Below are 24,357 nucleotides of genomic sequence, written 5' to 3'. Positions count from 1 at the left end.
TCTAATCCTCCTTTATGTCCAGGGTTTTGCCATAAGCAGGACGTTGGAGTCCGTGATCTTCATGCTCTGGCACATTTCCACGGAAGATATTTTTTGTCTGCAAATGCCAAACAGAGATAGGCTTTACTGTTGTCGTTAGAGACACTGGGGCGTTGTGTGAGGGGAAGGGGAGAGGCTGGAGCATGCCCCCCCACTGTTAATAAGCACTTTATATACTTTCCTGCACTTACTCTTTGTAGCTTTCTGTAAGCTAGGTGGCGATTTTTACAGATGAAGAAACAGAAGCTCATTAGGACACCCAGTGTCCTGGGGCCGGTAAGTGACACTGTCAGGTCTGTGTCCACCAGAACAGGCACTGAGTTTGCCAGTTAGGTTCAGGATCGTCTGGTATAAAACCAGTCCAGACCGTATATCCTGTATGAGTGCTATCTTTTACCAGCCTGCTGAAAACTGTGCTAGCCCATCCAGTGTCCCACTTACTGGTACTCATTGTTCTATAAATCTGATGTATAGTAAAAAGGAAAAAGCAGTTGCTTTGCAGAAATACTCCTTGCTTTCTTCAACTATGATATGCTTTAGAAAACATTGAATTCTGTGACTTTCAATAACACGTCTATTATTTGAAGCCAGTGAGATACGGTAAAAAGAATCTAACGAACCTAAGCTTTTGTAATGAGGTGGACTGGGGACTTGAATCCTAGGTCTACCACCTACAAGCTGTGTGACAGTAAGTTGTGTTACATCTCCTGGCCTTGGATTGCTAGCCTACAAAGTAGAAACAACAGTGCCTCCCATGGAAAATTGAATATTAAACATAATATGTGTAAAGTACTTAGAGAGTGAACAGCATGAGGGCAGGGATCATGGACCTGTCGTCCACATCATCTTCCTAATGCTCGGACAGGCTCATGGGGCTCTTGTCACCAGTATCCACTGAGTGAATGAAAGACTGAATGCATGAATTCACTTAAGCAACCAGCTTAAGTAGTTTCCATCATTCAGTTTCACATGTATAAATCAGGAAAATTCTATGAGACGTTTTAGCAGAAAGAAAAATGGTACACATTTTTATCTTTGCATTTTTGGAAATGCCTTTCATTCTTCCAAATGCATCCAAAAAAATATGAGGTAAATGCAAAACTCATATTTCATATTACCTGATTTTAAAAGAAAAATTTTTACTCTAACAAGTGAATAAGCCAAGTGCATTTAAGTGCAAATCCTAGGGTGCCTGGATGGCTCAGTCAGCTGGGCATCTGACTCTTGATATCAGCTCAGGTCTTGTTCAGGGTTGTGAGTTCAAGCCCCACACTGGGCTCTACACTGGGCTTAGAGCCTACTTCAATAATAATAATAATAATAATAATAATAATAATAAAGTGCAAATCCTAACTTGAAATTTGTAGGCAAAGAATGGTCTTTTTCTTGGCACCCCGCCCCCCATTTTACTCTCATTTTTTAAGGTATCCATTTCTCTCAAGTTTTGCTTGGAACAGCTACATGGCTGAAAATGTTTTGAGTCCCCTTCACGTCACATCTCTTGCAGCTGAGAGCAAACATGTTTTCAGGAGCTCAGAAGTAATCAAGTTTTCATTCCAGCTGCCAGGACCATAAAAGAGGCCTGCTCCATTCTGGGCAGAGCGCAACACTAGGAAACATCAGTTTGGTATTTGTAATACTTGCAGCAACATTGAACTTCCTGTGTGAGGTCGTGAATAAACAGCAGATCATGAGTGTTAGTATAAGAATTGGACAGGGTGTTGAATTCTCATTCAACTTAAATTTCAGAAGATATTCCTGATTAAAATCCTGAGTTACTTTTCCCTGATGCTGATATTAACTTGATACATATCTGGCACATCTCTGCTGAAAAAGGAATATTTTATACTAAGCAATACCATTTGCACTCTCAAAAAGTAAAGCAGTGGTAATTACAACTAACCTGTACAACACTTACTGTGGCCAGGCTCTGTTCTAAGTAAGCGATTAGGAGGTGTACTTTTTAATCCCTACAGTGACCCTATGAGGTAGGTAGCGTGGTCGCCCACATCTTACAGATGAAGTAAGTGTCAACAGCCAGGGTCAGAATCCAAGCAGTCTGGTTCATGTCTTTGCTCTTACCCACTGCAGTAGAAGCCATTTTTGAGTAGCAGTAATACATATCTCTATTAAGATTCGTTTCTGTTTGACCATTCTAGAAAAGTACACAAGGGCAAGGCAGACCACCTCCCTACACTCTGCTTTTCTTCATGAGCAGCATGCCTGGCTTTCACATGTGGCTTAGAGGCTGCTCTAAGGCGATCCTACCAAAAAGCCCTCCCAAGGTTCTCCCAAGGCTAAGGGTCACTTTCCTGGGGAAAATACGCTTTAATATAATGGCATAATCAAAACATCTACGTTTCTGATGACATCTATCTCTGTGAACTTTCCAGCAAAGTGACTGTGTTTTGCCTACAATAAGAAGCAAGAAAAGGAGATAGTAGGTTCACTCCTTCACAGGTGCTTGTTCTTTAATAGCTGTACTTGCCAAAACTCACAGAAAACCTTTCTCCCTGGGAGTGACGGTCCTACCAGTGCCTCCTCGAGCACATGGGGCCACCAGACACTAGTGGAAAAAGGCTCTTCCCCAGAGAGGATGGATTGCCAAGGGGCCCTCTCTGGATGAACTTCAGCCCCATTCACACCACCTCAGCCGAGAGAGTGGCTGCCTGGTGAGGGACATGCCAACCACCCCAGCATTCTTTAAACTCCATGCCTGTTGTGTCTCACCCAATAGTAATATATGCAGACAACATTCGCTCCCTGAGCCCTGTCAACAATGAAGAGAGCCGAGGTGGAAGTGGTACTTGGAAGGAAACCCAGTTCCAGTCAGTGAGAAGAAAGCTGCAGGGTTCACTAATCATTCATTCACTCAACAGCTGTTTGTGGAGAATCTCCTAGCTCCGGGCACTGTACCAGGTGCCAGCTATTCAAAGATGAAAAGTCCTGAATGTCTAGCCTTACTGTCAACAGCAAGAGCAAAGGAGAGAATCAGGAGTGTGACACGTGACAATGGTGGGGAGCCCAGGGAAGAAAGGTTCAGGATCAGGCAAAGAGATCCCTAAAACTCCAGAGAAAGGACAAGCCAGGGAACCAAAGCATAGATTCATATAACACAAAACTGAATTGGGACCTGGTTACAAGAAAAGGGATTCAAGGTAGGCACTTGTTCTCAAGGGAAAAGCCAAGAAGGTCAGTTAAGATGTAAAGTGCAAGAAAGAGGGGACCCATAGCAGGACTGACCTGAGGCTGAGTGGCATCAGGGGCTAAGTGACCAGAGCTGTCAAACTGCCTTAGACCAGAGCCTATAGAATTACCTTAAAAGGCTGAAGTTTGTCTATTAAATTTTCATAAAGAGGCCCTAGAAGAAACATACCAGAATATTTACCTGTGAATTTTGAAGACAAATATAAAACTTCAAATTTTTTATTTCAAAATTCAAAAACTTCTGCATTCTACAAAATTACTATTAATATGGACATGGAATAAACAAGTTTTTATAGACAAGTAGAGACAATCAGATACGTGTTCTTCTATCAGATGGCAAGATGGGTATAGCCCAGCGTTGCCCTTGGCAATTGCTGCCCAGAAATAGAGTTTAATTCAATACCCAAGTGGAGTCATAAACTCCTCCAAGGGGCTCGGTTACATTACAATGAGCAGTTATTACAGGATGATTGTATAATTCCACTTATGAGACTGAAATGGTACCATAAATAATTACCCTGGGACAACAGGCCTTAACTGGGGACTGTCCCAGCACAGCAGGACATTCGCTAAACTGGTTATTAGTCATCTTATTCTCATTTGTTATATTTTATTTAGAATACAGTTTTGTAGGACTCCTCTGGTATTTTGGAAATATAAATCCAGAACATATGATAATATAAAACATATTTGCGTACCAAGAAAAGGTTTTGCCCACTCCTCCCGCCTAAGGAGTTTTTTAATGAAATTCTTCTTGGCATTATAAACTTATAATACATTCTAGAACACCACACAGTATGAATACAAATTAGCATAGCTGACTCATTACCTAAGATCCTGGAGTTGCCAGGGGAAACATCATTCCCATGGTCAGAATCTCCCAAGAATGATGGAAATTGCTTTCTTTTAGTACTAAGAGAGCGTAACAGCCATCTTAAAACTAATAATCAGCAACACAGCATTACTGGCCCCTTGCCAGTAAACAGATGTTATAATAACTCTTTTCTAAAAAGCTGAGCCAGTACACATAAAGGGATTCAGAATTCCAGACAAACATGACCTTCTGTGGTCCCCCAAACATTAAATTTCTGAAGAGATTTCAAAGTGAAATAATCTACCTGACTTTGACTGGCATTGTGGTTCTCTCAAAAACCTGTAATTTCTAACTGCTTTGAAACCTAATTGTTCATCATAGAATTACTATTTTAGTTTGAATTGGTTTTGTTTTACAGATATTTAATATTACCTTTTTTCCTGGAAGGACTATAATGCTTACTTTACTTGTACACTCTGGTATGTACTTTCCTCCAGAAAATGCCCCCCACCTTTTATCCTTATCTTGTCCACAAACAATATAACTCTCCTGCTCTCCCTTCTTATCCTTTGTCTTTAGTCAAGCTGGTGCTTGAAGGTCTTTTAAAATATGCACATGTCACTCGGAAGAAGGAATGAGGGTTCTTCAGAGGAGAGGGGCAGCTGCCCTTCAGTATCACAAATTGCATATAAACCCAGGGGTTATCGGAGACGGGGACTGGGCAGGAGGACTTCTCAGAACCTTTCCCCTGCTGCTTCCTCCAACCTGTTGATGTATATCATGTCCTCTTTGTTTTTGTGGGGTTTCTTTGTGTTTTTTTCTTGTTTTGTTATTAAGGTTTTCATTTTAATTCCAGTATAGTCGACATATGTCTTTTTCTTTTTAAACAAAATGAAACAATTAACTATTTGGATACTTTGCTTCAATAAATTAGAAATGTCACTTTCCTCAAAAATCTAAGATTGTCAACATCATCAGAATAATTCACTAGATTAATTTATTATTTGGTGATAATTGCCACCAACCAATAGATAAATCTGTAAGAAGCCTCAGACCTGAAATTCACTGTACTTTCTATTTTAAATATAAACAAGATGGAAGGTCCAGTTTTAGCATGAAGTAGCCAGATCACTAGCTAAAGCTCTACTAATGTGTTTTAAAATAGGCAGAAAATTAAATAAAATCTTTAAAAAGCGGGGGAGGGGGATGGTGCACCTGGGTGACTCAGTGGATTGAAGCCTCTGCCTTCGGCTCAGGTTGTGATCCCAAGGTTATGGGATCAAGTCCTGAATTGGGCTCTCTGCTCAGCAGGGAGCCTGTGTCCCCCTCTCTCTCTGCCTTCCTCTCAGCCTACTTGTGATCTCTGTCTGCCAAATAAATAAATAAATAAATAAATAAAATCGTTTTAAAAAAAAAAGGCAGAAAACTAGAAATGGAGAGTTTCACTAGCAAGCATATGATTTTTAAATCACTGAATTTGATCTCTCCTATGTTTCAGTTAATCTACCAACACGTAGAATGATTGCTTTTTCTTGCCGGATTGATTTATTTTTCCCTCATAGTCAAGCCATCTTTCAAGTTTAAAAATTCAGGTTTATTGAGCAAAGGGAGTATCCTTAAAATTTTCACTGCATCTTAGTTTATGTAAGTCTACCAGCAGGAGAATTTTATCACTCCCCAAGGGTGAGTATGAGCCGTTTGGGTCTGGCTGCCTGTTAAACTGTGCCTATTTATTTATGGTCTGTGTAACATGAGGGAGAACGGAAGTTGGCTCCTGTGAGCATTCTCCAAGCCTGGACATGGCTTTGCTTTTGCTAAACACCATGACGTGAATAGACTCTGTCACAGACGCAAAGGTCACTTCTCCATTTTGTTCATATTGAGAAACAATTTAGATAATTATCTGTCTTTTGTATCTCAGAAGAATAGGAGCATGGGGGAGGGAGTTGTTAGATTTCCTTGAATTTTCTTTACTAGACTACCTCAGACTCTTGAAATTGTAAAACAGAGCCGCAGTGTGGCCCACGTAAAGAGCAGGTCGCTTCCCAAGCCATGGCCCACCCATTTGTTATGTTGCTGTTTCTGGAAAGCCTTTGTTCTTACAGAGATACCTCACGTCCTGCCATGTGAGGGTGCCTCAGCATGTATCAGGCCAATTTATAGAACTCAGATAATATTTCCTCTTGATTATAGAACCATTTCAAAGGTTGCAAACACATATTGAAAGACAGACTGTACAATTACACTCCAAGCTGTGGGCTTTTGCCTGTAAGGTGCCCAAGGAGGTCAATAGGCAGATAGGCATACACGGGTTGTGGGACTGTTAGGGCACAGAGGACAGTGTGGGGAAGGACTGTGAGAGTCCAGAGGAATAGAAGCACCCTTTGGGAAATTCAGGAGCAACTTCTAGAAGGTAGCATTTTAGGATGGCTCCCTTCCTGTGCAGATAACTTGCAGTTTGTCCCAAATTAAAGCTGGAGATTTCACTAATCCAGCCTCCTTATCTTTTCGTCCACAACTGACATTTCTAATATTTAATCTCCACACAGATGGTTATACTCACAAAACTTCCATTTAAAGGAACATGTTTGGAAATTTTAAAATTCTTTTGAGATGAAAAAAAAAGTCTTTTCAGCCTCTCTCCAGAATGACTTTCATACAGCTTCTACTTTCCTTCAACTTCAGGCTACTCCCGTATTCTCAGACAATATATTCTAATCTTGTGTTTCTGAAATAAGATAGAAGCTTCCAGAATGCAGCTCTTCCAGATGGGCCAGTGATTAGTGTATTCCGCTTCGACCTGGCAGCAGGGGTGGGCTCTAGGATGGGGTGTTTCCATCGTCACAAGCCTCAGTGAATATGTATTTACACAGGTAGATTGTTCCGGGTGTTGTAGCAGGAGCTGTGTGAGCACAGACAAAGAGTTCCCCATGTCAACTATCACTTAACTCCCTTATTTTCAATTCAGCACCCCAACTGCTATCTTTTCTGCCTGAAATCTCCAGCCTTCTATACTGAGCAACTCTTAGGCTTCCTTCGGGATTCTTCTTGGGCATTTCCTCTTCCAAGAGACCTTCCCTGAAACTTTCCCAGGCTGTCTTGACCCCCAGCCTTAGGAGCCATTCTAGTATATCCCACTGACACACTGTGCTTACCCCTGGCCTGGCACTCTACCCACTCTCTGCACTGACTAGTAAAAACAGACTACCTCCTCGTACAAGCCGATGAAAACTCCCCAAGGTACAGCACTGTGTCATGAGTCTTTGCATCCTTAGCTTCTTGCGGAAGGCCCAGCTCACGGTCTGTGCCTGCTGAAAACTGCTAGAGGCAAGGATGCAGTCTGACAGGAAAGGATGAAAGGGAGGCAATTAAAGGTTCATCTAAGTTATATATGGTTTTAAATTTAAATTCAAAAGACTTTTGGGGCATCACGGTGGTGCCATTACATGTCCAACTCCTGGTTTCAGCTTAGGCGGTGATCTTATAGAGTTGTGAGATCAAGCCCTGTGTTGGGCTTTGTGCTCAAGAGGGAGTCGGCCTGGGACTGTCTCTCCCTCTCCTTCTGCCCCTCTATCCGTTGCCCACTCTCTCTCTTTCTCTAATGAGTTTTTTTTTTTTTTTTAATTTCAAAAGACTTGTTACAAAAAAATAGCTTGGACAAACACTTTCAACTCCTTTTGCCAATTTATTTTTTTGCCCCCATTATCTCTCAATTACGTATTTCTGTTTCTTCTTTATTTTCCATTCTAAGTATTATCTCTTCACTTCAACCATGAGAGTTCAAGGGTAACACCCTTACACTTTCCCATCCCTGCTCTGTGACCCACAGTCTGTACCTCTCTATCCCTGTTTTATGATACATGGCTCCCCCAGACTCCCACAAATTTGTGCTGGCATTCTGGTTAGACAAGCATTCAGGTTCCATATGACACTCTGCAAAATGTTATCAACCAAAAGAACCACGTAGTGTACTTGAATTACATTTCTGCCAGTCACCCCCTCATTTTCTGGGTGAAGAAAGCGAAGAGAAAATAAATAACTTTAGCCAAAACCATTTTGCCCGTTAGAGCCAGAACCGGGGTCAAAAGCCACCCTCCTAATTCCCAGTAAAATGGTTTTTCCATGACATCAAGCTGCCTCTCAAAAAACATTTCTTTTTCAATTTAAAAAATCTTAGCAAACCCATCTGAAGAAAAGCCAAGCGTTTATGTGACTCTATCAAAATATTCTTTACACTTAACTCTGGTTTTAGTCAAATTGATCCCTGGTGACAGCTTATATTTCTCGTCAACTAGAACTGAGATAAATGTAGATAAGGGCCCAAGTAAAAACAGTAGAGCTAGAAAGAATTCCATCTGGTTTTTCGTTTTGAAGATGAGAGACCTAATGCCCGGAAAGGTTAAAATGACTTGCAGAGTGTCACACAGTGAGTTTGGAGCCCCATGGGGCTGAAATTCCAGTTCACCTCGGAGCCTGCTCTCCCTTGGTAGTGCACCCCCATCCCCTAAGACACCATTCACCTCCTCGAAGGCACCTTCCTTTTATAAAATCTCTCTTAGGCATGCCTCAGCTTTAAACTTACTCTCTACATTAAACTGACTCATTCCCCAGAAATGACATTAAAACCTGTCAAAGTAAGTCAAAAGCAGGGTATAAATACACTTCTTAAAACCAGGGTTCTGTTAAGCAACCTCACATGACTGCACATAGGACTCCGTGCTGTGTGGTGACCAGGAATATAGTGATGTCAGCAGAAGGAGAGTGACAGCAAAACATTTCTAAGTGTCAAGAAGAATTAGTGTCTTGAATAGAAGACAGTACCAGCCCCGGGAGGGCAGGCGGGAAGGACTGGCTGCATCCCTCACATTCACCCCAGTTCACCCCCAAGGCCCCGGGTCAGAGTCCCTGTGGAGTGTGGTCTCTCCTCTCCCCTTCTGGGAGATCCCTTTCATTGCCTGTGACCCTGTCGTGTCACTCTTGGAAACACACAACTTCATCCGCCTCTTGCCCTTGACCTCCAGGCTTCACAAGAACTAGAGCCGCTGGGGGAATCCTCAGATCCCAGCCGCAGAACGAGGTATAGGGAGAGAGGGAACCTCGGGGGGCAAGCGCAGAGGGAACTTGCTGGAACGGCATCCGAGGCTTTTGTCTTTGGGGGAGTATGAGTTTTGGGGTGTAAATGGAAACCACTGAAAAAAAACAAGAAAACTAACACAAAGGAGAAGATGACAAACTCACTTAGGTCTGGTTATATAAGCCCGTAATTAATTATAGTCATTGTTAGGAATCATTTGTTTGTATGTAATTACTATGTAGCTTAGTATCCATGATACAGGACATAATTTGTGTCCTACAGCTCTGCCCAAAATCATTAGAAAGTTTTACCCATTGGTGTTTAGTGGTCTTAATGTTGCTCACATAGTAGGCACAAGTTAAAAGAATGTTTTGCAAAGCAAGATCCAGTAGTATTCTTTTCTCCTGCCCCAGAGTTCTGCTTTGCCACTTGCCTCCTAAAGTCCCAGGAGAGCAGTTACCTGGTTCCTAGATATCCTTGTGCCGTATATACCCCTGGAGCCATCCTGCTGCTTTGAAATGAGCGTCTATGGTCATTTCATGCGTGCATGAAGGTGGCACGAAGATGCTGAGACCTAGCCCTGCCCTCTGGGTGTTCGCAGCCTAGAATCCGTACCGTGCACCTCTCTGGCCATGTATTCCAACATGCCCCCTGTGGGGATTCACACATTCACTGCAATGCTGTTTATCACACAAAGAAACATTTTCTTTTAGACATATACACATACATGAATGTACTATAATAAAATGTCCATCACAGTCACTTAGCATGTGTGTTTTGCCCACGTACGCTCTCAGCCCACTTAGAGGGCTCTCAGCCCTCCCAGCATAGCAGCTGGGAGCACCCCCTTGACGCTATGAGCCTGGGAGCACCAAATCCTAAGTGTTCGGCTGTAAGCAACACACCGCTCTATCCTCAGCTGTGTGTGTGTGTGTGTGTGTGTGTGTGTGTGTGTATGCGCGTGCATGCATAGGGCATCTAGCGTCTCTCTCCCTGACCTCTCTTTATGCCATTATTTTGCATTCTCTGATTACTACCTTTGACCCAGAGTAGCTGTCAAAAGTGTGTGAAAACAGTGGGTCCTGCTGGAAGCAAAGGAAGACTGCGCTGCCGGATGTTACAGCTCGGGTTCTACCCGAACTCCGTGTGCCTGAGGAAACGGTTCAGGAAGCGCAGGGTAAACATCAGTAGGTGATGTGTTATAAACATTATTATAGCCACAGAGGAGGACCCAACCGCTGTATGGATAACCGGAAGAAAGGGCATTTGTGTGGGATTGTAGTCCATGTTTCTGAGAATTTTTAGAACCTGGGTCATACTAAAAGCATGTATTGCTTCCACCCACTCTAGTAGCATGGCTAGCTTTTATACCTTCCTTCCTTTTCCTTAGCTACACAACCCCTTGGAGAATTCTGTTGACCCGGAAAGCACAATAGCTTTAAAAATCACCAAATAGGTTCGGTGTCTTAGAACACAAATGTTCAGTCTAAGACTGAAATCCCCTGGCCAGGAAACATCACGTGAGATGGTTTTGTGGCAATAATGATAAAAGTACATAGCGGTAGCTATCTCTCCCCGGAGCTCCCTCCGATAAACTAGAACCGAAGCATTTGCACACACTTTGCTGTAGTTGAGGTAACCTTTTCCTTGACTGTGGAAGCCTGATGGCCAGGCTTCAGTTGCCTCTAGTGTTGTTGGATGTTAACCACTTGAGAGCTCCTGAAGATTAAAGAGGCAAAAATAGAAAGGAGAGAATATATAAAAACCTGCCGGTTTGCCCCCCAACGCCCATGACCTGAATTTAATTAGCAGCTGTTTCTGGGGGAACGCTGTAGAAGGTGCTCGCAAGTGGCAGCAAGAAGGACGTGTTTCCGTGCCAGTCAGCTGTGGCCATGCCAGTAATTTGTGGTTTCTTAACATGTGTTTCTGACACTCACCTACACAATGGTGGTAACATTTGGTTTCCCGGAAAGATTTGTTTGTAATTACAGCCTTTATCCCCTTATCCCATCCTCTCTCTTCCACAGTCTCACGTTTTCCAGAAGTCTCCTTCATCTTTTGTTTCTGTTTCAACTGAGGTAGCGGAAAGAGAGGAATAAATACTCTAGGGAAAGTAACAGGTTGTTCTGGACAGACTCTGCAGCCTCGTAATTTGATTTCGGACAGCCATTCCAAGAGCTCTATCTGGGTGGGAGAGCAGGAAGGCCACTACCACAGACTCAGAGGCCACGGGAGGGAGTCCTCCCAGGCCCAGTGAAAGGTCCAGCCAGAAACTGAGCTGAGGCCTCGCAGGGATCAGAGTCAAGCGGAGGGAGGAACAGGGTCAGGAAGTAAGAGCACGCAGAGCCAAGAGGGCCATGGGTTCCCGGCCTGTGTTGGGAGACGGCCTCTGCTGCCCAGCGGCTGGGCCCTGCTGTGCTGGTTGCCACAGCAGCGTGGGCCGGCCGGAGAGAGCCAGGAAGAGTCTAGCAGACACACAACCGACCGCTTATTGTGGAGAGGTTTGTACACGGAGAGCTAAACTCAGATTCTGTTGCGAGCAGTCTCCCACATGTTCATTTAACATATTTATTAAGCATCTATGATGTTTAAGGATATATGTCTCAGGCACTGTGCCAGCTACTGCTGTCAGATAACAAAATGCAGAGTAACAAAACTGATACTTTGCCCCCCATTTTAGCCCACGTCGGTGAAATCTTTAAAATGTCCTTTCTTTTAATCTAGTGAGGTATTTTTGTTGCATAATAGTAGACTTCGGAAGAGAGTCATTTCAGTGAGAAAGTTCTTTGTCAGAAGCTGTAAACTCAAATAAAAAAATAACAGAGGATGTATATAGGTATGTGTTCCAGAACGTCCTATCAGATGGAGGAAGGGAGGTGTTTTAGATTTATCATTTCAGATGTTTTAAAAATACTTACCAAGCACATCGCTGTGCCAGGAAGCAAAATACATGTACATTTCTAAGAGTATTCAAGCAGAAAGGAGGAAGGTGAAACAGAGTTGGTTGAGTCTGGGGAGGTGGGCAAGGAGTCTAGCCCAAAGTCAGGAGAAGAGAGTGTGCTGGTTGACGTGAAGAGAAGCCCACGAGAAAGAATAGGAATGTTTTCTATGCCAGAAGAGTCCATCCACTCCATCAGAGCAAGAGCTCTTACCACCTGTTCTGCTTCTTACATGTAATATGACAATCACCCCAACAGGCATTTGTCTTCAGGACCAGGGATAAGACCTAGTACACCGCCCCATCCCCTGTCCCATCCGCTCCAGCTGCCGCCTCTGCCAGCTTGCTCATTCCTAGACTTTCAAACAAAGGAAAGACCTGATTTTTCAGTTTGTGTGAAAGGCACTTAGAATGTGAATGCTCTTTGGGGTTAACATTTAGTGTGAATGAATATCCACTATGGTGTAAATTTTTAATATTTATGATCACAAATCAGATCCTTCCCTGCTTTTTAAAAATGAAGAGGGATTAAAGAGGGCAGGAGGGGGCGGGGCGTCTGGGTGGCTCAGTGGGTTAAAGCCTCTGTTTTCTGCTCAGGTCATGATCCCAGGGTCCTCGAATCGAGCCCCGCGTGGGACTCTCTGTTCAGTGGGGAGCCTGCTTCTCCCTCTCTTTGCCTGCCTCTCTGCCTACTTGTGATCTCTCTCTCTCTGTGTCAAATAAATAAATAAAATCTTTAAAAAATAATAATAATAATAAAGAGGGCAGGAGGCCATGGAGTATTTGAAAGCCAATGCTGCCTTCAGCCAGGGAAGACCTGAAGATGAGTTGCTCACTTGACGGTTTGCCAGAAATTGAAATCAGAACACATAGAAGGTACCCAAGGACAAAGGCATTTTTGTCATGCATCTCATTATAGAAGCTACGTGTTATTTATGAAAACTGGGTGATAGTCAGCTTTTTTTTTTATATACACAGCTGTCTTCATATGAAAGACCATCATTCCTAGGGACATATTGACGTGACTTCCATTGTATCTAGGAAAGACATTTCTAATCTGTGAGTTAGAGTGACCTCAGACAGTAATGTGTTTGAGGCAGGTATGTTCAGTACCTTATGGCCTCTGTCACCCTATACTGTGACTTTGTTCCCCTTTATGTGGTATCTTTCTAGAAGCAAAGATCCTGTTTTATGTATCTCTGTTTCCCAGTGAGTAGCAGATGTGCCATAACCATATGCAGAAAGGTTTGGGTAAGAGAATGAATAAATCCATTCCATTGCCCGCTAACCAATCAAGAAAATTGTAGGCAACCATAATAAATAGGATTTCTTTGCTGGTATTATTATAACAATTTTGATGTCCAAAAATGCAAAGAATGTCTCCTTGTTAGAAATAGGACCTGCTCCAAAAGGTCAGGACAGTAGCTTCTGCCCTGCTGCCTGTCATTCATCCTTCAACACATGGGTTTATTAGTCCGCATGCAGTTGGCTCCAGGTAGCAGAAACTGATGGTAGCTTGAACTATCTGGATATTTATTATTTGCTTGTGTGGAAGATCAGAGTGAAGCGACTCTGGGGCTAGTTCAGCAGCTCCACTGTGCCGTCCGGGAGATAAGCTCCTCCGTCCTTCCAACCGCCACCTTTGTCTCACTGCCACAGGGTTACCAGATGTAGGCGGTAGCTCCCTGCATCACATGCCCGTGTTTCCCAAGGCAGTGAGTGTATGTGTGTCGCAGGGGAGAGCCGCGCTTTCCTTCCAGAACAGCAAGAGAGCTCTTCTCTTCCCAGAAACCTCCTCATGGCCCTTCTCTCCCATCTCAGGTCACATCCCCTTTCCCTAAACTAGTCATGGGCAGAGAGCAGTGGGATTGCTGTGCTTAATTCCACTCAACAATGATTCATCTGACTTCTATTTAGGAAGAAGAAAGTGGCAGGGGTGCCTGGGTGGCTGTCAGTGAAGCATCTGCCTTTGGCTTAGGTCACAATCCAAGGGTCCTGGGATGGAGCCCCGCATCAGGCTCCCTGCTCGCTGGGAACCTGCTTCTTCCTCTCCCTATGTTCCTCCCCTCCCTTGTGCACTTTCTCCCTTTCTCTTTCTCTCTCAAATAAATAAAATCCTAAAAAAAAAAAAAAAAAAAAAAAAAAAAAAAAAGGAAGAAGAAAGAGGGCATGGATGTTGGGTAGGCAGCTAGAAATATCTGCTGGACCACACCTAGTCTCCAGCTGGAAAATGAGAATCAGCTCTGTTGTCTCGTCCTACCTCCAAGAGCTAACTTTTCTTCCAGGATTATATTCTGGCTATTTATATCATTTTATTGATGGTTTTTAAAAATCCTGAACTTGAGGAGGAGCCTAAAATACATAAGCCTTGCCCAGAATTACATGGTTTTAGTGAGTCATGTCCCTCCCCAGCCCTGACTTTGGGTTGCTTTACTCCGGAACATTTTTATGAGTTATATTTTACAAGTTCCATGTTTTTTTCCATTTTAATTCATATTTCTTGGATTATGGTTCTTAGGATTACGGTTCTTAGGATTTCAGTACCCTTGCCTAAAAGGAAGTAGATGTGTCAGCTGCAAGAAACACATCAAGGTCTCAGCACATACATCAATTTGCACCAAAAGTTGTAAGGATCTGGGGTGCCTGGATGGTTCATTCGGTTATATGTCGAGCTCCTGGTTTGGGCCTAGGTGGTGATTTCAGGGTCCTGATCTCAGGGTCATGGGATCGAGCCCCTTGTCAGGCATCACACAGCCCGGAGTCTGCTTAAGACTCTCTTTCCCTCTACTCCTGCCTTTCAAAATAAATTTAAAAATCTTTAAAGAAATTTTGTAAGGTGGGGCACCTGGGTGGCTCAGGGGGTTAAGTCCCTGCCTTCCCAGGGTCCTGGGATCAAGCCCTGCATCAGGCTCTCTGCTCAGCAGGGAGCCTGCTTCCCCCCTCTCTCTGCCTACTTGTGATCTCTCTCTCTCTGTCAAATAAGTAGATAAAATCTTTTTAAAAAAATTTTTTTGTAAGGGTCCATGATAGTTGTGGCATGGGGAAAATTTTGATCTGTTTAAATGAATATAGTAGTGTCAATTTCAATAAATGGAATGATTCCCTTAAATTCTTTCTAGGTGAAACCAACCCTCAAAGGAAATGCATTCCAAGTCCTCAACACATACTTCAAAGTATTCAGCTGTTTATCAACTTTCAGAATGACCAGTGGCTTATGTCTGTCTGTCCCCAGGAAACAAGCTTCCTGGAATGATAGGCCTTCCCTAATATCTGTTTCAGTTTCTCTCCTGGTTTGGACTGTCTTAGACTTCCTGACTTGGACCTTTTATGAAGTGTTATTAGTTCATGTAGGAGATTCCCCAAAATGCCTTTGAAAACCCTTTGGCAGATGCGCTAGAGAAATATATTCCTATGAGTATAATGGCATTCATAAAATGACACAAAATTGGATAAACCTCCAAAATGCCTTTTTTTTTTTTTTTAAAGTAAGAGCCCTGGGATTTTGTGGTATATATTTCTCGGAATAAATCAGGTCTGGGCTGATGATTGTTTTTGTCAAGAATTTGTCAATTTTGAAACACCTTTAGATTCTTGGGATTAGTCCATGGCTGCCTTGTTGTTGGCAGTGTAACCAATGCCCTTTCCCAGCAGATGGCCTGGGAAGACACAGGTGGTAAAGAACATTCCAGTTCCTTTCTGCCCAGAGGTTTCATAGCCAATTTTCTGCCTCCCTGTTGCCCATTATAGCTGTCTTTGTAGCTCCAAGAGCATGATTTCAGAAGTCACTGAAAGGGGCAATTTGAGAGGCTTTTTCTTTTGTCTTATGCCATCATTTTTAGTATTTGTTCTTTTTTTTTTTTTTTTAAATTTGATAGAGACACAGCAAGAGAGGGAATACAAGCAGAGGGAGTGGGAGAGGGAGAAGCAGGCTTCCTGCCTAGCAGGGAGCCCGATGTGGGGCTCAATCCCAGGACCCTGGGATCATGACCTGAGCCGAAGGGAGACGCTTATTGACTGAGCGATCCAGGCGCCCCTAAGTATTTGTTCTTAAAAGGCTCTTTGCTTACACCAGAATATCTGGATTGTAGGAAATACTAAAGAAGATAACTCATTTTCGATTAAAATAAAGTGACTAGACACATAGAATTTACTTTCTGTTTTTCTTCTGAAGTTCTTTTATTTATTTTTAAACAAGGTACCTGAATATACACACACATGCACACGCACGCACACACACACACACGCTCACACCCCAAGGTGAGGAATGATGCTTAGAAAGGTTATTGAAATAATGCTGTCATTGTTCAGACCATTTTTGGAACTTCATCTTTTAGAATTGGCCTAAAGAAGAGTCACAGCTCTTGTAAGTAAACTAGTCTCATTATTATATAAGCGTACCTGGTTTTGACTAAAACCCTAGCTTGATCACGGTATATACCAGATTTGGAATCAGAGCATCCTGACACTAGGTGGGATGGTAGAAATCATTTAGTCCAGTCCCCTTAGTTCCTGATGAGAAAGTTGAGGGGTAGAAAAGTTAATTAACTTGCTAAAGAGTACATAACAAGTTAGCAGATAATTTACACCAGACATCAACTCTATCCTCTGGCTGTTTATTAAAAATCAAATTTAGTTTTAACACATAGTTGCCACCATTAAAGATATTAAAGAATCTTTCACTGTCTACGGGACTCTGTAGATCCTTCCAGAAGCAGTCCAGAAGTGTTTTGAGCAGTGATGATATTGTTGTAATAAATGATTCTTTTAAAAAGCTTATATTCTTATTACAGTAATTATATCTGTATATGTTAAGTTCCATTATATTTGTTTTAAAAAAACGGTTGGACTGTAGTTATAACTTTTAAATAAATTTATAAAATTAGCAACAAAATAAAACCCTACCCCAGTTCTTAAATGTTCCTTGTTTTTGTCATTTCTCATGGAGAACATCTGATGCTACAAGAGCTCCAAACAGTATCTACTGGGCTGAAACAAGCTTGTCCTTGTGCTGGGCTGTGAAATAGCTAAGTGAAATAACCACTACCCACATGTGGTTATTTAAATTTTAAATTTAAATTTATATATAAAATTTAATTTTAATTAAAATTTAAAATTCAGATTCTCAAGTACTCAGTAGCCACATTGGACTAATAGCCACCATATTAGACACTGCAGATGTAAACATTTCCATCAACAAAGAGAATTTAATCAGTTAGTGCTGGTCTAGAATTCTTACAGCCAATATACGTATTTTAATTTACTGCTTATCTGTTATATTACCTCTGGACAAGTTAGAAAGTGAGGATAAGTTCTGGGAAAGTTTTTTTTTTAAATATTTATTTGTTCTCTAGATGTTTCTAGCTATTCTGCATAGCTTAATTTTTAAAAAGGAGAAAATACTTATTTTGACCCATTTTTAGCCATGATTATGTGTGTGGAATTCATATCAATTGTGATATGATAGCTAACTTTTCTTGAAGTATGCTAAAATTGTGGCCAAAACTCTTGTTGGTGTTGCCAAAGCTATTGGCAGAGATCTCTTTATGATGTTGTAACTTTTGAAATTAACTAGTCTGGACAGAGACAAAGGAAGTTATGTTGAATTCATTCTTAATAACCATTTATTTGCAAAGACTCCAAATTACTTGCCTACCTTATTAATCCAACACCTAGAATGAAAGTCCAGGCACACGAAAAAGGAGTGGGTCAGCTCTAAGAGCGATCTGGCATCAGGCTTTGGGTCCATTTGCAAGCCCCCGGCTCTGCCCTTCACAATTAGAGAACAGTGACCAATCCCCAGTGGCTTTTGTAGGCCTCGCGGTACTTTGCATGATGTCCTGCCAGTGCGTCTTCTCTAAGTGTTATTGGACAAATAAAGGAATATTTGATCTGGTCTGCCCTGAAAATCATTACAGTTGGCAGCCGGCTCTTAGGATTCATGAAGTGGGATTGCTTTGAGTTCTTTTTATTGTCAAATGACATCTACTGGAGTCACTTAGTAGGGTTGGAATTCTTGGGTGATTACCAGTCCTTTTGGTGAATCTCTGCCGAATGCAATTAACGACCAGTGAGCCAGAGGAGGGCTAAAATGCAGTTTATTCTCTTTGCCATTACAGGAACAGTAAATCCAGTTCTAAAGTAAAGCTGAATTAGGAAAGCTACAAAATACCATAATAAAATTACAGAGGGTCTGGAAAATAAATAAGCAGTCTTTCGTGTCTCTATGTATAGCTATGTCACTGAAGCATACATAGATACATTTTCTATTTTTCTTTTCCATATATTTTACACAAAGTATTTCTCAGAAGAGTGGGATTTCTTCAAAAATTAAATAGGTGAACATATATCATCTTACTTGTCTGGAACATCTGGGCAGTGATCCTTTTAAACCATCTGGAGGGTGTCGGTCTCTGGTGAGATCCACTCTCCCTGCTTCTGGTAGGTATTGTTCCTTGTATAGATCCTGGAGGCATGTTCTGCACCAGGAAAATTCTGAAACTGTAACTCAGTCCAGTTTCTTCTCTTTTTAAGGAATTCTTAAAAAAATTAAATGTCTCCTTCCCAACTAAATGGATGTTAAACCTGATAAAAGTCTTTGGCCAGGGGCGCCTGGGTGGCTCAGAGGGTTAAGCCTCTGCCTTCAGCTCAGGTCATGGTCTCAGGGTCCTGGGATCGAGGCCCGCGTCGGGCTCTCTGCTCAACAGGGAGCTTGCTTCCTCCTCTCTCTCTGCCTGCCTCTCTGCCTACTTGTGATCTCTCTGTCTGTCAAATAAATAAATAAAATCTTAAAAAAAAAAAAAAAAAAAAAAGAAGTCTTTGGCCAGACACCAAAAGCATCTGCTGTGTTCTGTGGCCTGAAGTTAGAAGATACCCTAAGGGTTTAGAAGAAAAGAAATCTTCTTTCTATCCTTGCAGTTTCTGGTGTTGGACATGAGAGAGTGATAATGTCTCAATCCTTCATTTGTAGATAACAATCAACAGAGACAGCGGTGAAGATGTGAGCTCCCCCAAACACGGGAAGGAGGACCCAGACAACATGCCCCACGTGGGCGGCAATACGTGGGCTGGAGGAACAGGTTGGTAGCATGGGCATCCTTGGGGTCAAGTGTCCTGAGACTTCCCAGGCCCAAGGACACTGCACATCACCTCTGAGAAGGCTCAAGGACCACTTGCCTTCCCTGCCTCCCCGCTTAGTCAGATGGACTGTGCCTTTGCCCTGCATCCCGGCGTGATATCAAGGCATGGAAAAACTCTGGCCTTTGGAGTCCTACAGACTCTGCCACCCTGTACCCAAGACTGTTCTGATCCTCCCGTCATTGCCACATCAGGAAAAGGCGGAAATGATAGTTGCCTGACAAGGTTGTGGTGAGGATTACACGAAATTATGATCATAAAGTGCTGAGCATGGGACCTGGTCTGGAGAATGTGTTCGTTAAAAATGTTAAGCCCTTCTTTTAAATTCCATGCCCTTGGGATCACGCCGGCAGTCTATAGTAAATTCTTTCTTGAGCAGCTGACTTGGAAGAGAAATGGGCCTTGCCTTCCACATCTCAGAAGTGAGTATGTTGAGGATGCAGGGTTTTGAGATAAGAGAGTGGGCTGCAGTTTGAGCCAACGGCTGTGGCCCATTCCTTCCTCTTGGCTGCCTGGCGGGAGCATTGTTCCATGCCTGCTGTCTTCCTCTTTCCTCTGCGGCAGCTGGGACAGACAGACACATCTGCTGGGCTGCAGGAATAGGGCCAGACTGTGTGTGCACTGTCTGATCTTATCTCGGCTGGGAGCCGTGTTGGCCTGAGCTCCATAGTTCACCTTCCCTGAGGATGCTGTGTGCCTCTTGGCCTTGACAGCCTCGGGAGGAAATGGGTCTCTGTGCTGAGACAATGCGCTATCAAAAAGGCCTGGAGACTTCTTGCCTATTCTGTTTATTCATCAAGCATCAGCTTTAAAGAAAGCGTATTTTTAGAAATGTCCTTTGATCTTGAAATTAGTGTCAAGCCGGCAGGACTTAATCCATATGGAATGCATTGTGGAACGAGTAGGCCAGATGTAGGTTTTTTCCCAGTGGTAGACTACTCTGGAGCGGAGGTTCTCGCTTTTTATTCCATTTGAATCTATTAGCTCACCTCGGTCCAGATTGAAGATCCTGCTTTTGTTTCCCTCGGCCTTTATTTTTCTATCGAATTTTTTTTGCTTCACATTCTTTTTCGGACTGCCATTCCCTCTCAGAATTTTCTATGTGGAGCTTAGCTCTGACCCAAGTCACCTGATCCCTCTTTCATCATCAGAGCACCTCCCTTGCTTATATTCTCCCGTATCTTTGGAGCTGATTTAGGGTGTTCAAGATTAGCTTCAAGTCTATGCCTTGAAGTCTAGAACCCCTGACCAGCATTTTCATTTAAGTAGTACAAATTAAAGGCTCTGAGAAGCAGAGGTCATGAAGAGCTCCCCACTCGCACCCTCTCTACCCACTGGTGGGAGGGACCCTCTGAAGGTTCCCATGACTCATGTTGAATATCACTCATACCAGACTCTGAACAGTTGTGGGTACTTTCCTCTTCACCAAAACTGATGTCATCTCAGCGCCCAGGAAATGTTAAGTGCTAATCTGTGACCCACCCATGCCTAAGAGGAACTTCCTATAGGAAGGGAATCAAGTCACAGAAACAGCTTTTCTATCTCTGGAGCTCATTGTCATTGTCCAGTTTCTGGTCCCCTCTGCCTCCAGACTGTCACTGAGTGGGAGCCAGGAATCACAGATGCCTAAAAGGGAATTTTCCACCCCTAATTTCTAAAGAAGAGTGAAATCAGATGTGCTCAAATCAAAGGGTAAACATATGATCATTAATGGGCTGTTCTCGTGGTATTTCCCAGAAGGAAGTGACCTGCCTGACCCTGGTAAGGGACCAGTGCTTACTGAATTTTACTTTTAATTTATCACACCGATGAAGGCCCCAAGGGAGAAAAGATAAATGTAACATCATTTAACCAAAAGCCTAAAAGCTTTCAAAATTTCCACTTTATGCAACTCAGAAATGACCTCATTCTCTGTCACCAGAAGTTGTCTAAATAATAATAGTAAGAGCAACCACTTGCATAGTTCTCATTTTGCTTCAGGTACTGTTCTAAGCATCTTAGCCCCGTGGCAAATGCCAAGAAGTAAATCATGTTAGTATCTCCATTTTACAGCTGAGGAGACTGAGACACAAAAAAGTTAAGGAACTAACTTCAAGGGCAGACAACTAATGGATGGGAACAGGATTCAAATTCAGGCAGTCCAGTTTAACTGTACAATGTTCTGCCATGTAACAGTAGTATACAATGATATGCTATGTTACGCTACTGTCCCTCCAACGTTGAGTTCTCTTCTCAGTGCCCATGTTGTGTGTGAATAAACAAAAGAAACTGACTGCTAGTATTTTAATCATTATAAAGCAGAGGTAATAAACTGGTAGCCCAGAGGCCAAATCTAGCCATTATTTGTATTTTGGGGGTCAGCACAGTACTTTAAAATAAGTTGAATTTGAAAATATTGAGACAAGGCAAGCTTTGTCTAGCCAGCCAAAGTCCTCCCCACTTCTTAGAGTGTTGCCTACCTGGTCTTCCAGGCATTTAACTTATATTTACAATGTAAACAGTTTATACAATGTTATACAATATACACTTACCAGCATGTAGACTTGAGTTTATATTGGAAAAGCTGTTCTGAAACTGACAGTACGGAAATCTAACTATATCCTCTATCTGAGTGTCTATCTCTTATTTTAGGGAAAAGTAAGGTAATATGTGAGGGATGTGGAGTTTTGCTCATTTAATTAACAAATGCATCCCAAGTTGTCTGTGGTGTTCAAGCTGCTCTTATAGGAATAGATAAGATATAATCCCACCCACATAGGGTTAGTGAGAAAAGAATAAAATAAATATTAAAGGTAATAAATAGTGGCCAGCAATGATCACTGTGATGTGAAGTCATCCGGTGAGGTGTCCTGGAATGTGGGCTGACCCTTGAAATATGGATAAACTTTGGCTGGATGGAGAAGAGAAAAGGCACCTGAAAGGGACGTACCCTTTGTTTCCAGAAGAAGGTCATTTGAATATTTAATTACTCACTAGGTACAGTTAACATGCTTCATGAAACTGCTTTCAAACCACGATCTGACTTTTGTCTTGTGGCGTGGATGAGACTTACCACCTGGATTTTCCTGGTTTCCTTCCAGGGGGAAGAGACACCGCAGGTCTGGGTGGCAAAGGAGGTCCATACCGGCTGGATGCAGGCCATACTGTGTACCAGGTGTCAGAGGCTGAGAAGGACGCAGTTCCCGAGGAGGTGAAGAGAGCCGCCAGAGAGATGGGCCAGAAAGCCTTTCAGCAGCGGTGAGTGGCTGCCGCCGCTCAGGCAAGGTGGTCATGGTGGTGCTGAAAGGCAGCCGACCCCAAGCAGCCCCGAGCCCTCGGGTTCTTTACCTTGCACAGCACAAACTGAGACCCATAGAGCCCACCTCCCCAGCAGAGACAGTGCAGTGAACATAATGCCTTGTTCTCTTTGTTTGACGTAATCAGTTCAGTGCATTGATCACACATCACTGAGTGGGCTTTCTCATGGAGCAGAGCCCATGAGAAAGGAAACCCAAAGAGACTGCTCTTCAGAGAAATTAAAGTTCAGATCCCTCCATCCACATCCATTCCTAGGCCCCAAAGGGAAGTTAGAAAACTCTAGGCGCGGTTCCCTTACTGCCCTCAGAAATCCTGTAGATGTGTGTAGGGAGCGGGACTCAAAAACACGCACACTCTTTAAGGGCCACAGTCACGTGGCCGCGCCCCCTACTGGTGTAGACAGGTTTAAGTCCGTGAGCTGAGGCCTGAGCTCAGCCAGGCTTTGGATCTTCCAGGAAGGGAATCCTAAATGAGCAGGATAATAAGCATAGGGTCTGTGGCGGAGAGAGCCAGCTTGCCTATCCAAGAGAAAGGGTTCCAGCTGGGGGGTGGGGAGCGAGGTTGAACGTGGAGTCCCTGTCGATGGGTGGAGGCCTGGAAATGCAGAACCATGAGCCTGTGGCTTTTAGATGATCCGGAACCCATCTGGGCCACTTGGATTGGAACCATCTAAAAAATAAGAATCCACATGGTGCTTTCACTAGACATTCACATGTGTTCTTTAGCTAAAAGCCAAAAATACCGAAGGCCCAACAATACCTCCTGCGGGAGTGAGGGAATTGGTAGTGGTTTGGGAGGCAGCTTTACCTTATGCTCAATGGAAGGGGTTGGGTGCCCTTAGAAAAAAAGCATGCTTGTGTGTGTGTGTGTGTGTTATGAAGTTCCTCCCACGTACAACATCTGGTATTACATTACACACTGTGCTTACACATCCTGCAAGTAAACAACATAGAACAATAGGGACAAGAATGCAGGCCCCTCCTGCCACACCCTCAGGAAAGCCAGGGAGCAGTGGGAGCCTCGTGTCTCCAGCAGGTAAATAAGGCAAAAGGGTCCCCCCCACCCAGCCATTCTGCTGGATTCCCAGGAGCCCTGAAACAATGTATTTACCCTCAGTGTGCCCAGGTTGGCTCTCGTGGAGATGGGTGACTTTCCTCTCTTCTCCTCCCAAAGAAGTTAGGGGACAAATACCTATGTTAGAAATGAAAGCAGTTTAAACTTCTCAAAAAAAAGTGGGAGGTATACAAAAGATCTTGTTAGAGTTGGGAGACTTCTCAACATTCCTTATAAGCAGTGAAACATCCGTTTAGGGAAAGAAGTAAAACATGAGCTATGCCTCATTCTCCCATCCCCGACTGAGTTCCTAGGGTTGCCAGGCTCAGAGTGGTTTCAGTTTTTGCACAAGTGGACAGATACAGTGCTTTGACACACATAGTTCACAGGGAGACAGAAAGACCTTTCAGTAGTGCTTGGGCATGAGCGTACAACCCCTCCTCTGATTTCCACAGTAGGGATAGGGGACCTGGTTCTATGCACCACCGCCCTGCAGTGGGGAAGAAGTCAAGGAGCATTTCTGATAATAAGGCGACTAAATTTAGTGGCTGTGGGAGAGGAAAGGGGAGAAACGAGGGGGGAGGGGGGAGTAAGAAAACCAAACACGTCTTCTAATTACTGCAGAGAAGAATCTAGTCCAAGTAAAAGAGAAGACCATAAGGTGGTTGAAAGACAGGAGGTAAGCAGGAGTATGAAAAAGGGGGGAAGAAATAAAAACACATGGAAATCCTGAGAAGCTCAGGGCATAGCAAAACACAAAGAGCAAAGAGGGTGCTTTCTACTTTCATGGAATAAATACTC

The 24,357-nt window shown here is 43.1% G+C and overlaps 1 protein-coding gene across 2 annotated transcripts in view; it reads left to right on the top strand.

The window, feature by feature from the left end:
• VWA8 (von Willebrand factor A domain containing 8) overlaps nt 1-24,357 on the top strand; it is a 322,073-nt gene that overhangs the window by 260,264 nt on the left and 37,452 nt on the right. For both annotated transcript variants that reach the window (XM_032315220.1, XM_032315221.1), the window contains 2 exons: nt 19,040-19,148; nt 22,287-22,443. In XM_032315220.1, the coding sequence (XP_032171111.1) occupies nt 19,040-19,148; nt 22,287-22,443 (266 nt within the window). The remainder of the gene's footprint in view (nt 1-19,039; nt 19,149-22,286; nt 22,444-24,357) is intronic.

The sequence above is a fragment of the Mustela erminea genome, chromosome 15 (assembly GCF_009829155.1).
Source record: "Mustela erminea isolate mMusErm1 chromosome 15, mMusErm1.Pri, whole genome shotgun sequence".
Classification (NCBI taxonomy): Eukaryota; Metazoa; Chordata; class Mammalia; order Carnivora; family Mustelidae; genus Mustela; species Mustela erminea.
The sequence above is the reverse complement of the archived record's forward strand: the minus strand, read 5'-3'. Positions and strand labels throughout refer to the sequence as shown.